We start from the raw sequence: 23,286 nt of genomic DNA on the forward strand, positions 1-23,286 counted from the left end.
TTTCCTTTCAGACAAATATACTTCATGAAAAGACATGTACAGATCTTTTATATCATACTTAGTTGTTACTAATAGAAATAGCTTTGAAATACTACTATGTTCTTATGATTCTTAACTAGCAATATTAATGTATCAGCCTTGCTCCCATAAACTGGGCTTTGATTGTTCCCTCTGCTTAAAAATTCTTGTAATGGTCTACCAGTCCTTAGACTTAAGCACTCAGCTGAGTAGAAAGCACTCTCATTCTGTATTTCAGAAACAAAACTGCTTTTCTTATACCAATAAAAAACTACTTTGATTTAAAGAATTTATTTTTAATAAGAACATCTGTATAGATATTTGTAAGAAACACAGAAACTGCCTTAAAAAGATAAAAAAAAATATTAACCCCAATTCTTATTAACTCCATTTGATTGGTTTGAAAGCTCTACCAGAACTTTAAGACTATATTATAAACCATAAAATATAAGATGGAATACTAGAATTTTAAACATCAAAAATTCCTACGCATTGCTAAATTAAAATGTATAGAATCACACTGTGTTGTAAATGACAATGTAAAATGAAGTGTGCATAGGAGAATTTCCCAGGGATTTTAATCTTTCATTTCTCAGGAAAAAACCTTTTAAAATGGCTGGTTCCTATGGGTCTGTAGTTACTGCAATGAAAACACCAAAATTTTGCTAATATTTTTTCCCAGCAGAATCTTAGAAATTAATCTGGTCAGAGATGTATAAAATAAGAATAATAAAAAAGCATAGTTATCATTACCCACTTCTGTGTAAATAAAAGACAGCTGAAAAAAAGAATTGATGATTCCTATTAAAGATGTGTTACTTATCCTCTGGACTTTGTAATTCTTATTCATCAGCTGAAGTGATTATCTGGAAAGTAACATGCAGTGTAAGTAAACAAACAGCATTTCATTTAGTCATTCCAGTTCCCGGAGCTTGTTTATAATTTAGAGTAGACATGTCTTCATGAGGATAGATGTCCATGACTTCCATAAAGAGTTAGATGGATTTTTCCCCTGTGATAGCCTTCCTGAGAGCCAGTGTTAAATAAGAACAAATTCTAGATTTGCTCTGATCAGCTGCTACTGAATTTGTTCATCAGAACAAATCATCTTACTTACTATCATCAACTAGAAAACAGAAACATATTCCCAAACAGACATAAACACACAGCCTCAACTGTAAAAGAAAAGGAAAACAAAGGGGGGAAAAAAGGACTTGTGGCCCAAAAAGTTTATCAAAGAAACTTCATACCAAATATTCTGAAATGGGATTTTTGGTCCTTGATTTCCCCGTGTGGAAGGTTTTTATCAAAATGCCACTGGACTATATCCAGCCTGCCTGCTAGGAGTGCTTAATTGAGCTGCTGTAACTGTTGGAGTTTTGGAAGGTCAAGAGAGCAACAAGCTGCCCAGGCTGGCAGCCACCGCCTCGCACACCATTGATGGGAGAGGAGCTGTGCTGCCCAGGATAGGGAGGCTAAAACAGGCAGCCAGGCGAGCAGGCACCATGGCACACAGTGCCAGCATGCCTTCTTGACTTCAGCTTTCCATATGTGCTGCAGGGAAGGCACGATTTCCATTCTGCACATAAAACATCTTCTGCTAACCCTTCTGCCACCCCTTCTGCTACCTCACATCCATCCACAGGCTAAACAACGTACACATCAAAATGCATGGCACAAATACCAAGTGGAAAACAAACTTTAAAGTAAGGCTATTATTAGAGGCAGAACACCGGGTTCTGCAGGACCTGAATTTATTTTGCACCATATTCATGCACAGCATATGCATGTCCCAATTCCTTAACCAAAGACATTCCAGCCACCTTCCTCTAAATAGCTCAACTTTTGTATGCAGGGCTCCACCCCAAGCATTATAAATTGATTACTTAAACCATAGGCCATTAGTATCTTTTACCCAGAGGACACCTCTAGCTACATAGGTCTCCTGACATTTAATTAAATAAGAACTATGAATTCATGTGGCATAACAGGGAGGAAGTTGTAAATAATTTCCAAAAGCCTGGACACACTCACACAGTGTACAGAGGAATCCAAGAATTAAGTATGTAGCTACATAAATCAGGGAAGCCCAACTAACTAGCTTGTTAACTCTGTACTGTCCTGCCTAGATTACTCCTTCTATCATTAACACTTTTTAATGGCTACATTAGCTTCATACAAATTCCTCACTGAAAAATAGCCAATTATTTCTATCAGGGCCTGTAGGATAAATGATGAATATAGAATAGAAAAACTCAAGCAATCCTGATCATGAAGTTATCAGGTTATTTTTTTTCCCCAAATCCATGCTGGTTCCCATCACTGAGGTAAAGTTCCTTGTGCAGCATGAGGCTGAGCAGTGCATTGCCACAGGTCATTATCATGGCCATTTCCTTCTAATGGAAATGAACTGAAACCAAGACCAATAGATGAATTAACAGAGTTCATCAGGCCTTGGTGCTATCAATACACTCAGAAGCCAGGTCCTGTGAGAGACCTCCTTCCCTCTGCTGTCTCACAAATGGAAAAGTAGTTGAGAGATTCAGAGCTCCCTCAAACAGTTTGGTGGGACTTTTAAGCACCCTGATTTTGTTATTTTTTTTTCATGTTTGTGAGGTGAACTGCACTGGTCCTGCCAACCCAGGCCAGTTTTCACACTCTATTTCTCTTACACTCTACTCCTTAAGCTGGAGTAAACTTCTCCTTTGCTATTTCACCTGGAGCTGGTCATCGAGGTTGGTTTCTAAATGTCAGAAACCATTTGACTTTCACAGGGCTCCCTCTCACATGTGCCTCAGGCACAAACCTGCTTCTCAAACATCATGCACTCACCATGATCCTCTTCCACAGTAAGAGAAATGCTCATTCCCTTCCTTCATTGTGTTCAGGCATCGCTCAGCACTAAACCAGTGCAAAAGGATCCAGATAAATTGCAGTCATTGACTTACCTCACATTTTTTGTTGGAAATATCTATTTCTAAATGTTATTACCTGAAGGGAGAAACCTTGTCTTTAATCTCCTGAGCTCCACACTCCCTAGGACCCACCCTAAATTGAAAATCAGGTGTTCTGAGCTCCACACAAGGGACAGCTGATCCACTGCTCACAGACACATGTACATAACAGGGACTACAGCTCATGCCTCCACCCATGGCCCCCACAGAGCTCCCCACCTTTTAATTGACTGTTCATGTGTTGGACTGTGGGGGCAGAGGTAGGGGAATGTCGCACATACTATAAGTACCTTCGATATACTCTCAAAAATATAAAAGGCTCCATCCTTAGTCACTGAAATTCAAATTAAAGACAGGAGGCAAGGAAATAGAAGCTATATGAAACAAACAGTAACATCGCTATTAAAATATCTACTTTACATAAACTACAGGACATTCGATTAAACATTGATTTTTTCTCTGGGGAAAGAAGTATGGTCACTACAGTTGTGCAAATCACTAACTGGCAAGTACACTGGGTGTCTTGGGAGTAACACAGAAATGACCAATACTTTCCTCTGCATGGTTTTATTGGGATTTTCGTCTCTAGTGTTTCCCTATTCTAAACTGAAACTGTTTCAGGAGCCATTCTGCTACGCCATCAGAACCACCAGCTCTCCCAGCTTTCCTTGGGGAAATCCCAAAACTCATATGCAGTGCTTAAACACAGCTGCGAGGTCTCTGAGCTAGTCATGGGGAATGATGCCATACAGAATGACCCTCATTTTTCCAATTTAGGAAAAGGAAACTCTATTGCTTCTACACTTTGGCTGCTGCAGAAAACCCACAGGAAAAAGCCTTGCTAAGGGTGACTGTTTCACAAATCTACATGCAGCTCTGGATGTGAGCCCATCTATCTTCACATATAAGCACTTGTTTCTTCCACATAAGAGTACTTCTCACTAAACACACAGTTTCAGGCATGAATAACTCAATTTCTTGTGCAGCTGTACAATATTTGCAGTTGAAAATTAACCAAGTGCTATTGTCACTAGAAATAAGCCAAGTGTCTCCTAAAATTTAAAGATAAAGAATCAAAATGTCAAGGGATTTTTCAAAGGACAGACTCATGGCTCTGAAGCAAACCTCAGAGACTGAATTTAATCTGACTGCCTTTCAAGTCTGTACTTCAAGTTACAGTCACATGTTGTACAGCTTATCTATCTGAACATAGCATTAGATGTTGTTGCCTTAGGTTGAACTAAGGTGAATGTGGGAAAGTCATTCCAAAATCTTATGGTTAAATTTGTACAGTGTTCTGCCACAGGTAATTTGCCAAACCATCCTTGTAATAACAAACACTTTAATTCAATTCAATTGCAATTCAAGGGAGAGGTTCCCAAAGAAGCAATTCTGATTTATTTTCATACATTTCCATGTCAATCCACAGTATGATGAAAACTACCATTGCTAAAAAGTTGCAAGTGACTTTCTCTGATCTTAAACAACATCTTTTTCTCCCTTCACTCAGTTTCTGATACCAGGTAAGTAGCAATGACTCAGAGTAAATATATCACTGTATTGTCCCTACTGATTTCTAGAACTTTAAATTTTTCTAAAATAGGTGGGGTTTCCCTTGAAAATTAGCCTATCAGCAGAATGCCTGTACACACAGAATTGGGATCTGTCTGATTCATGAAGAACAGTCAAAGAGTAACTCTTCTCAAACCTGAATGACATTTGACTGCTCCAAGATATTCCCCTCCTGTAGAAATTTAGCAGATAGATTTTTCATACTTTTTGGAAGATAATTCTGCCTGGCAGGAGTCATGAGTATAACTGGCATTTATCAACATCATACTTATTATTCCAAAAGAAGTGCTCCATCCTTCAAGAGGACATAGGCAAACTCAACGGAAGCGAAGATTTAATTTAAATAGACAAGTTCAAAACTTTTGCCTGGAGAACACAAGTGACAAATGCTCAATTTCCAAGGCAACCAAAACATATGCTCCAGACATCACAAGCAATTCAGTGGACTTATAAAGAGGTTTCCCACTCTTTTTAAGGATATTTTCCAAAAATAATATCTTTGGAGATCAAAAAAAGCCAAGTTTTGAGTTTCTTAGGAAAGTTAAAAATAGATCAAAAAATCTGAAAGTTACACGCAATAGAATGAATGAAATTCAATTATTTTTCTTAAATGACCAATAACCAAGAAAACTTGCTGCCTCTGAACTACTCTGCTAAAAGAACAGCTTCCCAGTGATTAGGTTTTTCTCAGAAGAAATCCTAATTAACCCTACACTTACCATCACAGTGTTGGATCATGCTCATACATCAGAGCCCAAAGCCTCTGCCAGGGGACTGCTGGTGGGAAGGAGTGACAAAATACCAAAGGTGTCCTGTGCCCAGCTGAGGACAAGTGGGTGCCACCAGCCCTGGCACACCCCAGGGAAGGCAGGAGGGATGTGGCTGGAGCTGCCAGCACCCAGAGCCCTGGCAAGGCCCACCTGAGGGAGTAGGAGCAGATGTTCTGCAGCCACGGGAAATGCTCTGCTGGGGCACAGCAGAGCCTCCCAGCCTTGCCAGCACCATCTGGAGTCCCATCATCCCTTATGTGGAACTCCAAAGTCTGTTGGGAGTAAGGTTTAGATGCTTTTGTTTTGGGAGAGTAATGCAGACTATGATCTACCAGGCATCTGTGAAAAGAAGCTCCCTCTTTCTGTTTCATTTTTGATGAGCTACTCCAGTTCTGTTTAATTTATTTGTTTATTCCCTTTAACCAGAGGTTTATTTCCCAAACAAACAGGAAAAGGCCTAAACAAACAAGTTACAGGCACAAATGAGACTGCTGGGCCTGCAGCTTTTTACAGTCTCCTGTATTTATGAAATTAAATTGCTTACTATAGGCAAACACATCTACTTTGTCAGGTATATGGCAAAGAATGTCTAAAAATATTCCATATGTTTATTTCATCACTCATAAAAAGCTTAATAAGCATCTACTTAAAGTTCTAAAATGTAATGTGGAAGACACTGTGCATCCCAAGTTAGAACATTTATGGAAATACTAATGGAAATAGCAAAGGACCGCTACGTGGTTTATTATTAATAAATTTATTTATTTATTTTATTTCAAAAATATAGCTTTTGTCACTGTGTCATGACCCTTTGTGTTTATTTTTAATATGAAGTGGTTGTAAACCCCAAATTTTTTCTTTTGATAACTGATTCTTAAGCAATATTATCTTTGTCAGCTGGAGTTGGTGGGAGATAGTATCAGAGTTAATTATCAATGATGTCAGATATCTGGACTTACAATGCACTCAGAGTGAGCTAATAATTCAAGCTTGTTTATACACAGGAATAAAAAGAAAGCAGAGTGGATGCAAAAGTTGGTAGTACCAGTCTGTGGCATCTGGCTATTCAATCCAGCTGGGTTAGAACACCACCTCAGCTACAAATGTTTCTGCAAACGTGTCTGTGTGCTCACGTGGACATGTGTGTGTGTGCAGATGAAATGCAAAAAATGATCATACACAGTCCCATTTCTCTATTACTCTATTTAAATATTGAGTTTTAAGAGATGGATTTACTGAATTCCTCTAAGAGATGCTTTAATGATGCTATGTTTCTTTTCATCAATATTCTCCTTCCTAGGATAAAAATCAAATATTATATGCATAGCTATAATTCCTTAAACTTATTTAAAATTGCTTTAAATTAATAGTAAACTTAAAATTAAACCCTAAAATTCTTCACTGTCACTTTTCACTCACTTTGTCCTTCAGTGACTGAAGTAATTGTGTGGGAAGATGAAACAAATTACTTTTCCACAGTACAGAGCATATGGCTTCATGAACAACAGATCTGTACAGATAGAAGTTTCACATTGATTTAGCTTTTACTGAACAATAAAAGCTAAATTCAAGCTTTATGTATACCATCAATTCCATTTTACTTATCACTGAGTAAAGCAAACATCTTGGTAAGTCTGGCTGCCAAAATAACACCACAAAAGTGCATCCTTCTTTTCCCCCAAACTGCCTTGCTCTAAAGAAAAACTAAGAAAAAACCCAAATGGTATTTTAGTCTGCACTTGGTGACACATTTTGTTTGAGGAGATCTTACTCTTCAGTTTCAGGGACCTCTAGAGACATCAAAAAGAATGAAAGAAAAAAAAAAAAAAAAAACAAAACAAGAAGGCAATTAAAAAACCCTAACCCCACACCCCACACCATTCATGGTGGGCTTCTTACTTTTTCTATTGATGCTATTTCACTTTGTGTCAGTATGGTGTAGAAAAGGGACTGGAATGAGATGGTTCATGTGCCTGGGAAAGTTGTCTCAAACACTACTTTCTATGACACAGAATACTTCAGAATTTTTTAGAAGCTGAAACAGCATCAGAGAAAGAGATTGAGATCTCAATCCAAAGCCCTAACACCATTCTTCAGTTATCTATGTTATTTGCAAGACATTTTAAAATTTCAGACTTGCTTGCTGTATGAACAAGGAAGTAACTCCACAGGATACAATGAAATGAAGAGCAAAAATGAAAAAGTCTGTTAAGAGTGACTTGCTACCCTTTACAGATATCTGAATGTAATCAAATAAGAAAAAAAAAAAGCTTCAAAGTTTTGACACTCTCCTGCTTTATAATGTTTATACACACATAAACATTCTATAGCATAATCACTGCAATGCCCTGTGGCTTACTGCTTTGGAAAAACTAAGTTCTTTTCAGCTCCCTAGCTTGGTTTGTAAAAGTTTGTGTAAGTCACACATTCACAAATGAGTTCAATGTGCACACAGCTGCACTTAAATTATTTTCCTGAATGTCTTCTACATTTGTTGCATCTAAAAAACATAGCCGGCTGGAATTTAGAAAAGAAAAATAAAAGAGGAAAAAAATCCAAAATAACTAAATTAATTCCTTGAAATGTGTTGTAGAAACCAGACTGCCATAAAAGGCCCTCTTATACTTCAAAGAGCAACTTCAACAATCAAAACAAAACATTTGCTATTGCCAGTTAAATGCAAAGAATGTAGCACTTTTGAGCTTGTGAAATTTATTTTGATGTCCTATAGTCGAGTTCATACATACTTTTCGGTGTTATTCTTCCCCAAAGCTCCTCAGATTTGGACTCAGTCACAAATGTGTGTGGGTGGAAGAATCCATCCATTTTGCTTACAACGTAGCACTTGAACCACAGGCTGCAGAAACGCAAACTTTTATGTCAGCTAACAATGCCATGCAGAAGTGTGGAGCTGTTAGTGGTTTTCTTCTGGTCTTCTCTGACATCATCAACTTATTTCAAAGACTGTTCTACACACGTACTTAAGAAAAGAGTGTCAGATCTTAACGTGGGTGTGTTTGGGTTTTTGTAAGCTAGCTCTTTTGATAGACACTGCAGTACATTACAATGACATGCTTTGAACTTTTGTACAAAAGAAATGGTTTGGCAACATCCCCACAAACATACTGCTAAGGCCAGTTCCGTAACTCCTTGTAGTCTAATTACATTACAAAGTATGAGACAAATTCTGAATTATTTGGAGGCATGAGTTTGCTCAACTGAGAGTCCAAATAGTCTTGTAATACTCAGTAGTTAAATACTTTCAATGCCACCACAATGCAAGAAACAAGACAAGGAAAGTAAATTCAATTTTATCTACCAAATAGTACCTCACAACTTGAAGAACTTGGAGAAAAATGCCATATTTAAAAAGCCATCGAATTGGTGAATACTAAAGTTCAAACACAGAAAAAACGATAATGACAGAAATTCAAAGCTGCCCAATAAACTTGAGATTGGAACATGATAAACAAGTACAAACTAAGGAAAAAAAAAACCACTAGTTCACATCTTACCACTTCGTACTCCTCACTGCCAAAAAGGTACATAGTTACTCCTTCGCGGTCTGACACCAGTTGCCCCGAGCGCCCGGCCGCCTGCAGTCAGATCCTCCCCTGCATCCTCGGCTCCCGCGTCCCAGCCGGGCGGGCTTCCCAGGCTGCTTTCCCACGCCTGGGCTGCTCCTGAGGCACCGGGGCTCTCGGGCATGAACTCGGAGTCTGCTGCGAGGGCCGCGGGACCGGCGCGATGGAAAACTGCGAAACTCCGCGGGCGGCAGCGGCAGTGGCAGCCCCGAGCCCGTGCGGAGCCGAGCGGAGCCGAGCGGGGCGGGGCGGGCAGCGGGACGGGGCGGGCAGCCACAGCCGGGGCAGGCGGGACAGAAGGACGGGGCAGTGCGGGACAGAGGGACGGAGCAGTGCGGTGCGGAGGGCGGGACGGGACAGGATAGGATGGAACAAGACGGGATGGGATGGAACGAGACGGGGCGGTGCGGGCTGAGGGATGGGGCGGTGCGGGCAGCGCGGGGCGGCAGCGCCGCGTTCCGGCCCTGCCCCGCCTGGCGCGACACCGCCCAAACTCTGAGCGGGGAAAGCGCGGCCGGGAGAGAGCGAGTGCGGCCCGCGGAGCCACGGAGAACGGGAGGGCCCGGGAGGAGCTGCCGGGGCCCGTGAGGGACAGGCTGCTGTGGCCGGTGGCCGGGGCCCGGGAGGGACCGGGAGGAGCCGCCGGGGCCCGTGAGGGACAGGCTGCTGCGGCCGGGTGAGCCGCGGGGAGCTCGGCTCGCACATACCCCTCGCTGCTCTGACCGTGCTGCAGAAACTCATGCAGCTATCTCACGATCTATGTCTTTCTAAAAACAAACAAACGAGCAAACAAGCAGCCCGGAATAGTTTCCCTTTTGCATGTTTCGCTCGCTTCATTGCTTCCTCGCACTGATTAGACCCAGCCGGTCTGTAAACAGGGTGTAACTTTATCTCTGTGCCACAATGGTTACTGAAAAGTTACACCCGCTACCTCCAGCCGCGGGAAGCGGATCCGGCATGGAATACCTCACCGGGACAGAGGAATCCAAGGACCCGCCTCGCTCCTGGCCAACTTCTAGCGCAGGCAGAGCAGACAAGAAAGAGTAAAAAAAGCAAAAGAGCAGGATAAAACACAGCTGAAAGACTTCAGAGACCAATTCCCCAACTGCATTCCCAAATTAATATTAAAATGGGCCTTAAAAATAAATCCCAATAAAGATGGTGTAGGAATACAGCATAAAGTAAACCAAGTACGCAGAAATATTGCCCGCTGGGAAAGGCTGTTCCTTACAACTGAGGAAGAGGCCACCAGTCAGCATCCAGTAACACAACCCCGATCAAAACTGCTTTCAAACAGCACTATGAAACCCATCCCTGCCCAGCTCAGTCCTCTCAATTCTTCATAGTTCACACTGCTGCTAGCACTATATCCTATAACCGGAACTAAACATAAGCACTAAGAAAAAAATATGGAATATGTAACTTCTTAAGGAGGAAATGTGTGGGTGTATGCTTGCCCATTTATATCTATAATCAAGTTAATATAATATAGACAGCATCTTATGACAAGATATAGCATTGAAAACCAGTTTGTGCTACTCAATTTCCTTCTCTTTCACAGAAGAAAGAGAACAAGACCCCTTTCCTAATAAAACCAGCAAACGAAGCAGTTTAAATACATTGTAAATATCTTCCCTTGCATCATCCCCTGCTTATTTTAAATACATCTCTTGACTAACTCAGTTTCTTTGCGTGAGTTAGTAGGATATTCTTCTCTCAATCTGTTTTCTCTGTCAAAACAGACCTTTGGTGCTCTGTTGACTATATGTGATGTGACTCATGAGTCTAGATTTTTTTATCTTCTTTTATGTATCCACAAGCAGAGTTAAACCCAAGAAAATGGTTGGAAAAGGGCAAATCAGAAATCAGAAGACATTAATTTTATTTCCAACCATATGTTTACAAAATAGCATTAGTTTAAATCTGTCAGCTGAACTGGTCACTTTGCGTTATATCAATTGCAAATTACGCTTCAAACAAATAATATCATAACAGTTCATTCCCAGAGCGTAAATAAAACATGCATCATTCCTGCATGGAGGCTAACAGGCATCAGACACCTCTATTGGAATGTAATCACCACTTGTCCAAGCTGGTTGCTCCTATTGATGCTGAATGAGTGTGGTCACACACACTTATTAGCTTTAATGTAATTGCCCAAGTTTTCCCACAGTGTTTTTAGTGTGAAACCACACCTGTCAAAACTGGCAAAGCCAGTGTCATCACACATTACTTTGCTTGTCTGATACAGCTCTTCTAAGCAATTGAAATTTGGGTGCTGTGGCTTGATTGCTGCCTTTTGGATATGGCTCTCACAACTAATTTGGAGAAAAAGAAAATCAGCAGGAATGTTACAAGTACTCCTAACATCAAAAAAAGTAAAACATATTGCTCTGTATGTATTAAAAATTATGATAATTTTTAAAAATAATTTCATCAGCTCCTGTACTTTGGCATGAAATCAGGGAGGACTGCAGTTTGCATACACTCAACAGAGACTTAGGGCATTATTCAGGCTGTCACCATAAGTGACTTTCATGTCACAAGTAATTCTCACTACAGACAGCACAAGCAGCCAGAGTTTGGCAGCTTGGACAGTAAATAAGCTGAATTGCTCATTGCTCTCTTGAACTGAAACATCATGACAGGTACCAAAGTCTGTCTCAGGGCTCCACAAAGCAAATTTGCATATAGCTTTTATGGTTCAAGAATTAAAAGTCTGCAAAAATGCTACCCCTGTTGAGGGTGTTTAAACTTAGCAAAGCACTTCTGGATGACCTGTGCTCCTCTCCCAGCTAAGTGACAACACAGGGGTTTTGCTGCACATGGTTCCCCCAGTAGCTGACTGAGGCAAGGGACTCAGGGTGGGCAGCATCTCACCAGGGCTGACCCTTGCAGGCAGAATGCCATGATCCAGAAAGAGCAAGCAGAGAAGTGGAGGAGATGGAGGAGTATGAGGGAAGCATGGAGAGGGAGAGAGAGTTTTGAAAAAGGAATCTGTGAACCACGGGGCTGAAGAGGTGGTGGGATGGGAAAAGCAGAAAACCAGAGTGCAGAACAAGGATGGATGGCAGCAGCGTGACCCACAGGGAGGAGAGCACAGAAGCTAGGCTAGAAGACAGTACTAAGGTCCTGCAAGAAAAATGTTCATGGTAGGCAGGGAGCACAACAGGATTTGAAAAGGCCTTCACAGAGACAGCTTGCTATCTGAGCAGCCTAAAGCTAGGAAGTAAGCAGGAAGGAGTGGAATGGTGTGGAGCAGGGCAGAGAGGCTGAGATGGAATGCCTGGGCAGAACTGGCTGATCAAGCAAATACAGGCCATTGGAAAACCTGTAAGTTGGAGACTTCAACAAGAGACAAAGTTCTACTCTATTTTGAAATAGAATGGAACTGGGATGAAGGCAGAAAGTGTCAAAAGGACAGAAATACATCTAAAAAATGGTAGGTGGAAATAAAGCTAAGGGTGGAATTGCTCCTCTCCCCAGCTGGCACTTTCCAGCAGGACATGTTCCTGCAGATGTGTGACAGAGAGCTACACCAACATAACTCGATGAAGACTGGACCTTAAAAACCAGCATTCAAACTAAAGAAAAATAAAATACTGTGACTGCTGGAGTCAAGACCACAGTCTGAAATGATGAAGTAAATCACAAGGATAAAGTAAATCCCTTATTCAATGTATACAAGCACTTTTAAAGTAGCTCTTGCTCACCTGTAGAAGCTGACACAGCAATAGCAATATTAATCATGTGTTAACAGAGGTAAACTGGTACAAACACAGGTGTGTCAATATGTGTGGATTTTTTTTCCCCTGACTGCTTCCCTAAGTTTTGCTCCTTTCATAAAATTCTATTAAGGTGTACAGTGTCTGGTAGAAGGGGAATAAAGACAGAGCCAGACTGTACTTAGTGACTCTTACTGAAAAGGCAAAAAGAAATGAGTATTGATTGAAATATAGGAAATTACATTTGGACACAGAGAATTTTTTTATTATTATTTTTTAATTTTACTGAGGGGGTCAGAGAGCACTGGCACACATTGCCCAGGAAGGTTCTGGAGTCTCAATCCTTAGAGATAGTCAAAAGCCATCTGAACAAGGTCTTGGGTTACCAGCTTTAGGTGGCCTTGCTCTGAGCAGGTAACTGGAATAGCTTCAGAGGTTCCTTTTTACCTCAAGCACTCTGTGAAATTAAAAATTATCTGTTTCACATTGATATTTTAGGGATTCCATCTCTCCATTTTAATTTTCAGGGATTACGCATAATGACTTTTCAGATTGTCAAAGAGAATAGCATTTAACTCTGGTATTTAAACCCTGACCCATGTTTTTTAAGCATAGCTATGAACTGTCTACACTATAAATAGCTTTGTATATCATAGTACTTCAACACAGTGCCTTTGGGAAAACAAACAGAAAAAAATGCTGACATGGTTGTCAAGGTTAATAGACTAAACAGACCTTTCTTGATAAACAAGAATCTTTCAGCTTGTATCCAACAGTAACAACATTTTTTTTTTTTTTTGGAACTCTATGGAAAGCAATTGACTCTCTCTTACCTAATTCAGATTTAAATTCAAATCCCAGTGAAGAATGTCAATGGCTTGTAACACCTTTACACAGCTAGCAGCAAAATTGTTAAGGAAACTTTTGGCCAAAAAACTCTGAATTAGCTGTTCCTTCTCACATATAGCATGAAAGAGCAAGAGCTATTGCACTTTCATTACCCTGCATCCAAACTATCCCATTCTGTCCCATCCCACACCAGCACTGAATAATTTCGTAACAAGGTTATTTATATGTGAAAATAATGATTAGCAACTAGGTTTTTTTTTCTATGAATTTTAGCTCTCCCATTGATTTTCTCCCATAGGGGTCATTCTAACTGTGGGCAACACCCTTCCAGCAGCATAAACTCAAATTTTCAGGAGTATTACTGCCCTGAAAGAGCTACAGCATGGATCTGAAGCCAGGCTGCCTTGTTCCTCTGGACATCAGCACATTTAGAAGAATGGGTCTTTTCCAGCTCTTTCATTGCCACTGTAACTCTCTGTGTGATGGTAACTGCAGGGTCTCAGCAGTTAAGAACAGCCAAAACAGGACTCCACATTGTAAGAAACATTCACATGTTTTATGAAAATGATAGTACTGCCTCAGCAAGGAAGATTGAGAGCATGCTAACCCAGAAGAGTTAAAAGCTTGCTCATAGCACCACATTGCTCAGACAGTTTCATGACACGTTAAGTAATTCAGTTGGAGTTTCCCAGACTTGTGCTTAAACATCCCTATTTTTGTGCTGGGGGTAGGCAAGGAGGGGGTTGGCAGGGCCAGGACACAATTTGGACCACTTAATTCTCTTGAATGATACCTTCCTTTCTTTTAAAAGCATCCCTCAAAAGAAATAGCATAGTTTGGGGCAAGTTAGAAGGGTTTGTGTTTTTTTTTTTTTTGTTTCATTTTCATATCAGCTGAAGTGATGGGCAGCATCCCTGAACATGGTGCAGATTCCAAATTATCAAGGTACACTACATTAACTTCCAGAAGACTTGGTATTTCTTTCCTGAATGTATCCATTTTACATCCAACCACAAAATAAAAAATCTATCTCCTTCCATAAAATTCCATGCATCACGTAGGATGGTTGTAATTCTCCCTTACAGATGGTGTACATCTGAAAGAGGGTTGTTAAGTAAAATTTTATTCTGTGAGATATAGTTTAGGTATATAATAAACCAGTGTCAACTAATTCAAGATGCAATAATGAAAACACTTCCTTAAGATTAATGTCACATCTTAAATCTCAAAACCAAGCTTCAAATGAATGAATAATAAAATCTGAAAGTATGCCCATGGAAGTACAGGAATGCTATATAAATTTTATTTTTAAACATTAAAACTGCTTATCATTTGCAGATTGTTATTGGTTATTATGGTTACCATTCTCTAACACAATCCAATCTGCCTGCACTTTTCTATTTTGGGATACAGCAGTGATAACATGAACAGCAGACCTAACTTCTCAACTTGCAAACATACATACATTAGGGGCACATGCTATCTCCTGCTGCATGGAAAGATAACGTGAGTATGTTCTCACAGTGCCACAGAAATAACAAACTCCTGACCTCCCTGCAGTCAGATGTTAAACCTTCTAATCCAACCTGCAACGAGTGTCAGGAACTCAGCATGTTTGAAAACACTTGTATTACAGATACATAATAAAAAGACCTGTTGTATTATAAATCCTCTGCATCACTGAGATATTGGAGAGGTGCTATAAATGCTATAAAGTTGCAAAATCTGCCTATAGGTGATTGTTCCCATGCGTGGGCAAGATTTTTATTTTTATTTTTTACATGTGATGTAGAGTCATGTGGAACATTGTCTTCTTAAAGCCTTGTTGCAGTGAAACACAGAGAACAGGGAGATACAGAAAGAACAATTCAACATATTGAAGAATTCAACATGTTATTGCTGGTCTAGGATGGTCATAGAAGTCACCTACAGCTGAATGTGCAGCCAAACACTTCCAAAACAGCAGTAAATTCTGTTTAAGGAATTTGCTTAAGGAGTTGGAAGAAAAAATTAATTCAACAATGACATTTTAAAAAGGTAATATCTCAGTATTAAATAGGAGATAATGTTTGCTTTCCTATATGTATTAATTGCAAAAAGAGAGATTAATATACCTTTGGGCACAAGAATTTCAGTAAAAGAAACAACCTTCACAGAGAACACTTATATCCTGAAGTAGAATATATAAAACTTACACAATGCTGTAGCAACAGCTTGTGCTTGCTATTTTTCCTTAGAAAACACATCTTTCCACTGAAAGGTTGATACTTTATGGTGTTACCCATACATTAATGCAGCATTAAATAAGCAGGGGTTTTTAATCTCAGTGAAAAGCTTTCACCTCTCGCACTCAGCACTCGTCTGCCGCTGGGGGCACTGAAATGTTTCAAGTGCCAAGGGCAGCTCCATCATGGCCAGATGCTGATTATCCAGAGCTGGAGACTGAGGAATACCTTTGGCTCGTAGCTGTGCAGAGCAGCTTGCCCAGACTAGTTGGAATGTTACCCTCTGGCCACATCCCCATCCTGAAAACTGTGGTCCACTTACATAGTTGTCCTCTGGGACAACTGCTGTGCAGTTCCATACTCAGGACATTAACTTAGTGACTGATAGTTCATGGAGGAGATGTGTGAGCCCCTGTGCCTTTAAAATGGTTTTGGCTTTTAAAATGTCCAGGCATATCTCAAAATCACATTTACACAACTGCTTGTAAAACCTGTGCTATCGATACCTCCAACTTCTGTTCCCATTTCAGAAAATAAAATGCATCTAACCAGGAGAACCACAACAGCAGGCCACGGGAGTAATTTTGGCTCACTCTGCCTTTGTTTATGCATTTTTAGCACAAGCCATCACCCCACAATTCAATTTAAATTATCGACTATCACCAAATGTTGTGGTTTCTTTGGCCTCATTGCTTCTTCAAATCTCAGTTCTCATTTCTAATTTTTCACTGTTTTTGAAACCTCTAATATTTTTGATGTTTTGCACTCTTAAAATCTGGACTAATTACATTTAATTTTTGATGGACTATCTTGTGCAATTTAATAAACTCCACTGAAATAAGTTCTGGTGAAATGTAAAAGCTGGAAGACTTGTCTCTGCAGAAAGGACTATTTATCTCTTGGGACCCACCTGAGAGCTCAAAATAGGAATTAAGTGGAATTTAGGCAGCATATGTGCTGCTGTAATGGCTCTCTCACCTATGAGGCTGGGTGTCACCCTGGCACAACAGAAGTGTGTTTCAGTTTGATGAGCAGGGAGGCAGATGTGTAACCCTGGCCAGGAACTCGCAGTGCTGCAGGGAAAACGCGGCCGGAGGAACCAGCGTGTCAGCCCAGCAGGGACAGCAGATTGCAGTGCACGGGATTAAATAAGTGCAGTAAGTTGCTGCTCACAGAGAATTAGTGCAATGTGTTACAACAACATGATCAGAACTGCCCTGATGAGATGCATCATGAAGGTAAGGTACTTTCAGTCAATCTTCCTTGTCCACTCAAATTAACAGGATCTTGTTAGCAGAGAGTAAGAAGGTGAATACTTGGCAGAGAGTAAGAAGGTGCAAAGGTCTTTCCATTTCTACATTGAAATGACATTTTTTTCCTCAGTTAGAATCCAGATATAACTGTAAGATGTAAAAATGTGATTTTTCAATTGCACTTTTCTGTATTGCACATTTTCTTCTCCTCCCTCTTGCCACAATTCCTGATCAGTGTTCTTAAAAAGAATGCTCTGAACAGCCTGGTTCCCCCATGCTGACAGCACTGAAGGCTTTGCAGCTGAGCAAAGAGCAAATCTCAAACTCCATTTCTGTGGGGCTGTCCTTCTCTGTCTGACACTGCAGGACTCTCATTCTGCAAGAAAGGCTTTCAGCCATTTTCTACACCCTGACTAGAGTTTCAAAGGTGAACCTGTTCCTGTGTTCCAGAAGTCATCCCCTAGTACCTTTTATAGCTTCAAATTTATGATACTAAGGTACATTGGATGAGGATTTCTGAAGTCACTGAGAAACTCCTCCGAAGTACAAAATATTTACTAGACATTTGATTTAACATGTGGGAAAAAAAGTCAATAATATAAGAATTCTATTCAAATCCATAATTGTTGATCTTAATATGATAGCAATCTATAAAAAGACAATATTTTGAATTCCAAGATGCAAGAATTTCTCCTCTCCTAAATTCATAAACCTAAATTGTATATTGTGTTGTCCATGACATAAACAGAATAATGGATTTACACTGAACCAGCATCAATGCAGAAAGTTGCTTTCAAAATTTAAGGAGGAAATTATTTTCTCAAGTAGTTCAGTTCTGACACCTTAAACTTCTCCTGAAATAAAATACTCCTGCCATTACAAGGCTGGTTGCTTTGTTTATGTCTACATAAGTCCTAGTGAAGCTGGGAGATCATGTGAAATCAAAGTGATAGAACCTGATCACATTTTTGTGACAGAAAACATTCAGCCAGAAAATATCATGATGTCCTAGGAACTCACTGATTCACTCTGAATTTTGCAGGAAGTTATCAAACTGCTTAGTTTGAAAGCACCTTTTCCAGCAATCCACCATGGCATCAGCTATTTCAGCTATTATGAAATCAAGCATTACCCTGTTTCTCACACACTAAAGTGACCCTGTTTCCAAGACAAACTGGAAATAGAGATGAAAAACATTATTTTAAAACTTCAAAAATTGCATTTTCCAATGCCTCCCTCTATGCATTAATTTAAAAGTTTCTAGAGAGGAAATACTGAAGAGAAGACTCTTTCAAATAATACTAGAGTTTGAAAATACGTGTTTCCTTGTGAGCTCATAGAAATGAGTTTTTCATTTTACAAGAACAATAAAGTATATGCAAATGTGGCAACAAGAAAACCAACCAGATCCTTTTAAATAAGTATCAGTCACTTAATGTGTCTTAAAAAATAGGCAAAATCATAGAATCATAAAATATTTTGTGTGGGAAGGGACCTTCAAAGGTCTTTTTGTCCACCACCAATTGTAAGGCTTTTAATAAGAGAGAAAATTTTAAAGCCCAAACATGTTTTGGTCACAGAGATTTTCAAGCAAATTCTATCCTGTTGAAGTGAGCTCTGAACTGTGTACATAAAACTGTGGGAATTGCACAGGAATGATAATACATATGTGGCTGAGGACTTGGTCACACTGAGAAAACACCAAGAGAATTACTGTAAGTCAGTCTTTCTACAGGCATCTTCTGATCAGCACGAGCATACTCAAAGTTAAATTTGGCTTTTACACCTAGCAGGCCTTTAAAATTATATTTTTTTCTGATACCAATGTTCTACCAATGCCATTAACTAGCCAGCTAGTAATTTTTAAATTATGAATATTAAAAATCATCAACCTGAGAGCATCTTTTCAGCAGCCTCAAAACATTCAGAAAAAAATAGATGTTTATAGCCAGTAAAATACTGCAAAATGCAATGTATCATTAATGAGCCGAAGGAAAAAAGTTGTTTAGTGACAGCAGAAGTAATGAAGCTTGGGTTCCCACACACACCTCCACAATACTTTCAGCTCTCTCTCATTTTCCCTACACACCACATGCTCTGTACCCTCAGCTCCCCTCCCCTCCCTGAACTTCTCTTTTCCTGAGCTGAACAGGAGAGAGCATTTGTATTTGTTTGCTCTGTTGCAGAGCTAAAGCTGTGCTCCTCAGCTGGATGGACGCTGCCTTCCAGATGCCAGGGGAGGCCAGAGAGTGCTCCCCATCTCCCTCACTGGCCCCTTGAGGAAAAGGCTCCAACAGCTCCTCCAGCCCCAGGAAGCTCTGCCAGAATCACTCGGTGCTTCTGAGACCTCTGCAAGGCTGGTTTAAATCGGCCACTGAAGTTCCTGAGAAGCACAACTAACAGATGGAAAGTGGGATTGCATAAATCTTGTCTTAGGAAACTAACCTAAGAAATCAGAGCTGTTATACAAAGACTGTCCGTGCACTTTAATACTCGGCAGCTTGTTTAAATATAAGCTGATGCCATGAGCAGCAAGGTTAAACATTTAATGTCTGAAAATTTTCAAATCATCACTGTCACGGAGCATTGCTTGCAGTTATTAAGCAGTTACAGGCTTTTGTGTCATGTACATGCAGCACCAGTGGCACAAAAAAAATTTGTAAAGAAATACTACACTTGTAACAAAGGACTTTAGGGATCAGTGATTAAAACATTGCCAATATATTCATATGTAATTAGACAAGCTATTTTCCAAATTCTGGCATCTTCTGTATTTTGGCCCATAGCAAAAAAATAAATTAAAAAAAAGTAAAAAATAAAGAATCCCAGTGGTTTAATAGCCGATAAAATTGATATCTGAATGCAACTAAAGTTTCAAAGCACTTTACCTCCCGTCCTTTTACACCTTTTTTTTTCTTCTTTTTTTTTTTTTTTTTTTTTTTTTTTTTTTTTTTTTTTTGTGTGGCAGCTCCACACCAGGGATTCTGGGAAGCAAATAACAGAATTTGCCCTTTCAAGTTTATGAATTCCTAGGCCTGCTCACTGCTATTTGAAAACTGAATAAAAAATATTAGCAGCAAACATATATTTCACTGATGTCAAAAATGTAAATTTGGATAAACTGGAAAAAGGCAGGGTGCCTCTTCTCTGCATAGAAGGTGAGGTAAGGACAAAATGTTCTTAGACTTTCTGACAGTTACTGAAGTTTCCATACTTCAGGATTTCTATGTTACAATGACTGTTGGTGGTGAAAATGTGTCAGTGGTTATGCAATAAGTAATCCTTTATTTCATCTTTCTATAACATTTTAATTAACTTGAACACATCAAGGATCAACATGTTCCAAGGGACATTCTGTTATCTAGAAATTTAGAAAAATGTACCCATAAAGCAGTTACTGAATTTCTGGACAATTATACAAATTCAATCTACTGTTGATGCAACAACTGCCATTCAAAGACTATAATCAATAATAAATTCACTTAATTATTCATGCCAATAATATGAATGTTCTCAAGCTATATCTTTTCTTTAATCTTTCTGATTACTTTCCTCCTAGATATTTAAACAATTCATTTTTTCAATAAGATATCTGAGGACCAGTACTGCTAAACAAAATGCTAATTTGCAAGCACAGCTTCCTGTAAAATGCTTGTGAACAAGAAATGACTACAGCTAAAATTCACACCAGCAAAACAAAACAGCCTTCCCCTCATGACATATCTGGAGACTATTAGAATAAAAACTGAGGAAACAGGAATAGAATAGTCATCAGCTATCACTTTGAAAGAAGGGTTGACCAAATACTGAGGGATCCATGTACATGGCTGAATCCCTTTTACTGCTTTCCATCTGTGTTTCACTTCTCCTATCCTGCTTTTCTGCTGCTCCTCAGTTTACAAGGGCTGTACATGCACAGCACCACTCCCTGTGATCCCCTCACCCTGTCCAATGATAACTTCTTCCTCTAACAGGACCTCTATGATCATGATAAATAGAATTTGATCTTCTCCACAATGGGATATAAGGGAAAAGCTTCCTTTTATTCTATAGACCAGATAAACACAGCTTCTCTTTGGTGACATTATTTGACAACCAGCAGACAGAAAGATGAAAATGCTGCAGGAAACATGTACATTAGTTTTGCTAAATTTCAACATCAGATTGGTTTTGTTGAGGAAAACAGTATTTTCCAATTTGAGGGTTTTTTAAAATTTTAAAACAACTTTTTCCTACAAAAAAAAAACTATGTCCTGATTTCTCCCCACCTATAATTGTATTGGGATTTTTAGAGAACCTCAACACGTTTGGTTTATCAGAACTTTTAGGAATTGCTTGTATATAGATTAAAACATAAAGACTTAAGCTTTTTACTATATTAATTAGATAACAAAAGACTAAAGGCAGCTATAGCTATGGTTGAACTCAATTACTGTAAGGGTCTTTTCCAAGCTGAATGATTCTGCGATTCTATTAGTAGCTGATTTCTACTATTCTGAACATCCATGCTGAAAATAATTCCAGTGGAATTATATATAGTAGTTGTACCCTTTCCTGCCTCATGGCACACTTCCTGCAAAACCCACTGTTGCATTACTTTCCCCACAAACATAAGAGCACAGTCTAATTTGAGTAAAAAGAAGTTGTTAATAAAGAAAAGTTCTCCGTAAGAGGAGAACAGAATGGATATTAGCAATAACTAATCAGTTTCTTATGTGGAGATCCCTAAATAACCCAGGAATAGCAATGATCCAAATCTGATTTCCTTCTAGAAAAAAGCTGCGGAGCAGCTGTTACACAAGACAATGCCCCTGACTTCTCTCAGAACTCTGGAAAGCTAGTGTCATGCTTAAGGTACTTTTCTTTTACTGCAATTTTGTTCAAATAGCTCATAAATGCTATAGAAAGAAGCAAGCTTAAGCCAAACATTCAGCTTAAATCTATGTGTGCGTAATTTCATTCTAATCCCTATCCTTTTTTCATACAGTGTAAAAAGAAAAAGCACATCCATTTGAAGTTTAAAAATAGTATTTGTCATCTATTTAAATTTTATTTCACAGCACAGCTGTAGTGGGATGTCTGCTACTAAAACTCTCTGGCCCCAGGATACACATACCTGGTCAAATGCTGCCAAAGCAAGACTCATGAACGTGTAACAACCTAACCCAAACAAAAATAATAGAGAGCATAATGTCTGTGTCTGTAGAGAGAATGTACTTCAAGCTACTGCCAGCAGAGAGTCCCATTGCTTTCACATTGAGAAGAAAACAATTTAGCACAATCCCCAAAAATCACTGAACAAAAAGCAAGCCACTTTTAACTATTTTAATAGGGTCACAGACAGAAGCCCTAAGCAGCAGCCATCTGAAAGTGCTTTCCCTCCCCCTCAACTCATTTTTTTACAGTTTTTTCAGACCGTAAGTCAAGTTAGTATGTTTCAAAAAAGGAAGCTCAAAAGTATGGTTTGGACTTCCACAAAAAGGCGCTGGCACATTTCTCAACAACATTTCAGCTTGGCTAAATGAGAACAAAGTGGAGCAGTTTAACTGTAATTAAGTTAACTCGCGAGCCAGCCTCTACATCGCATTGTAAAATCAAAGGGCTCCCGAGCATCTGGCCTGCACTCCTACCACATATGCTTACCCCAGGAGCAATGTGCTTAGTTTGAGGAGACATCAGGCGTCTGTCAAGCATGCCAGCCTCACTCCAAGCAGGCCAGCCCTTCCAGCAGCAGCAAAACTTCTCACAGGAGCACAACCTTCGACGCAAAGCAGCGAGAACTTCACCAATCAGCCCACGCTGGCCATCATTGCAAATACCTGTACTTGTAAGGCCTGGTTTAAAGGGCACAGCTTTGGGCTCTGTGCAGCAAGACTGTTTGCTGGCCCTTTCTCTCAGCTGTTGATCTGATCCAGTCCCTACGTTCGGGACAGCTCAGCAGAGAGCCTGTCACCATCAATTACCAGGGAGGAGTGGGAGGGCCCCGTGCTCGTGGTGATGCCAGCTGCTGTAAGGACACAGCCTGCACACTTGCTGGAGTAACATCACTCTTTGTTCATCTCAGATGCAGGGCTTGTAACATGCATGGCCCCCTGGTAACATACAACTGCTCTGCAGCCAGAAACAGGAAAGGCATCTGAGCATCAACAAGGCAAAATCAATTTATTGATTGATTTGTCCAGATACAGGTATATTTTTATTCTCCCCACTGCCCCCTCTCACCACCCCAACAGAAATATTATGCTGGAATTTCAAGCTGTAAATATCAATTTAATTTGGAAATTTTCTGTGTAAAAGAAAAATTCTGCTTGACTCCCTCTAAGGTAGAAGACCTAT

General features: G+C 39.7%; 1 protein-coding gene across 5 annotated transcripts in view; it reads right to left on the reverse strand.

Moving 5' to 3' along the window:
- The window catches only part of CACNB2 (calcium voltage-gated channel auxiliary subunit beta 2), a 247,833-nt gene that overhangs the window by 102,056 nt on the left and 122,491 nt on the right, over window positions 1-23,286 (reverse strand). Inside the window, exon 1 of one of the 5 annotated variants that reach the window (XM_058029191.1) lies at window positions 8,830-9,101. The exons of the other annotated variants lie outside the window; for them this stretch is intronic. Coding sequence (XP_057885174.1) covers window positions 8,830-8,862 — 33 coding nt within the window. The 5' untranslated portion in view covers window positions 8,863-9,101. Of the gene's footprint in view, window positions 1-8,829; window positions 9,102-23,286 lie in introns of those variants that run through there. 5 annotated transcript variants of the gene reach the window in all.

The sequence above is a fragment of the Melospiza georgiana genome, chromosome 1 (genome assembly GCF_028018845.1).
Source record: "Melospiza georgiana isolate bMelGeo1 chromosome 1, bMelGeo1.pri, whole genome shotgun sequence".
NCBI lineage: Eukaryota > Metazoa > Chordata > Aves > Passeriformes > Passerellidae > Melospiza > Melospiza georgiana.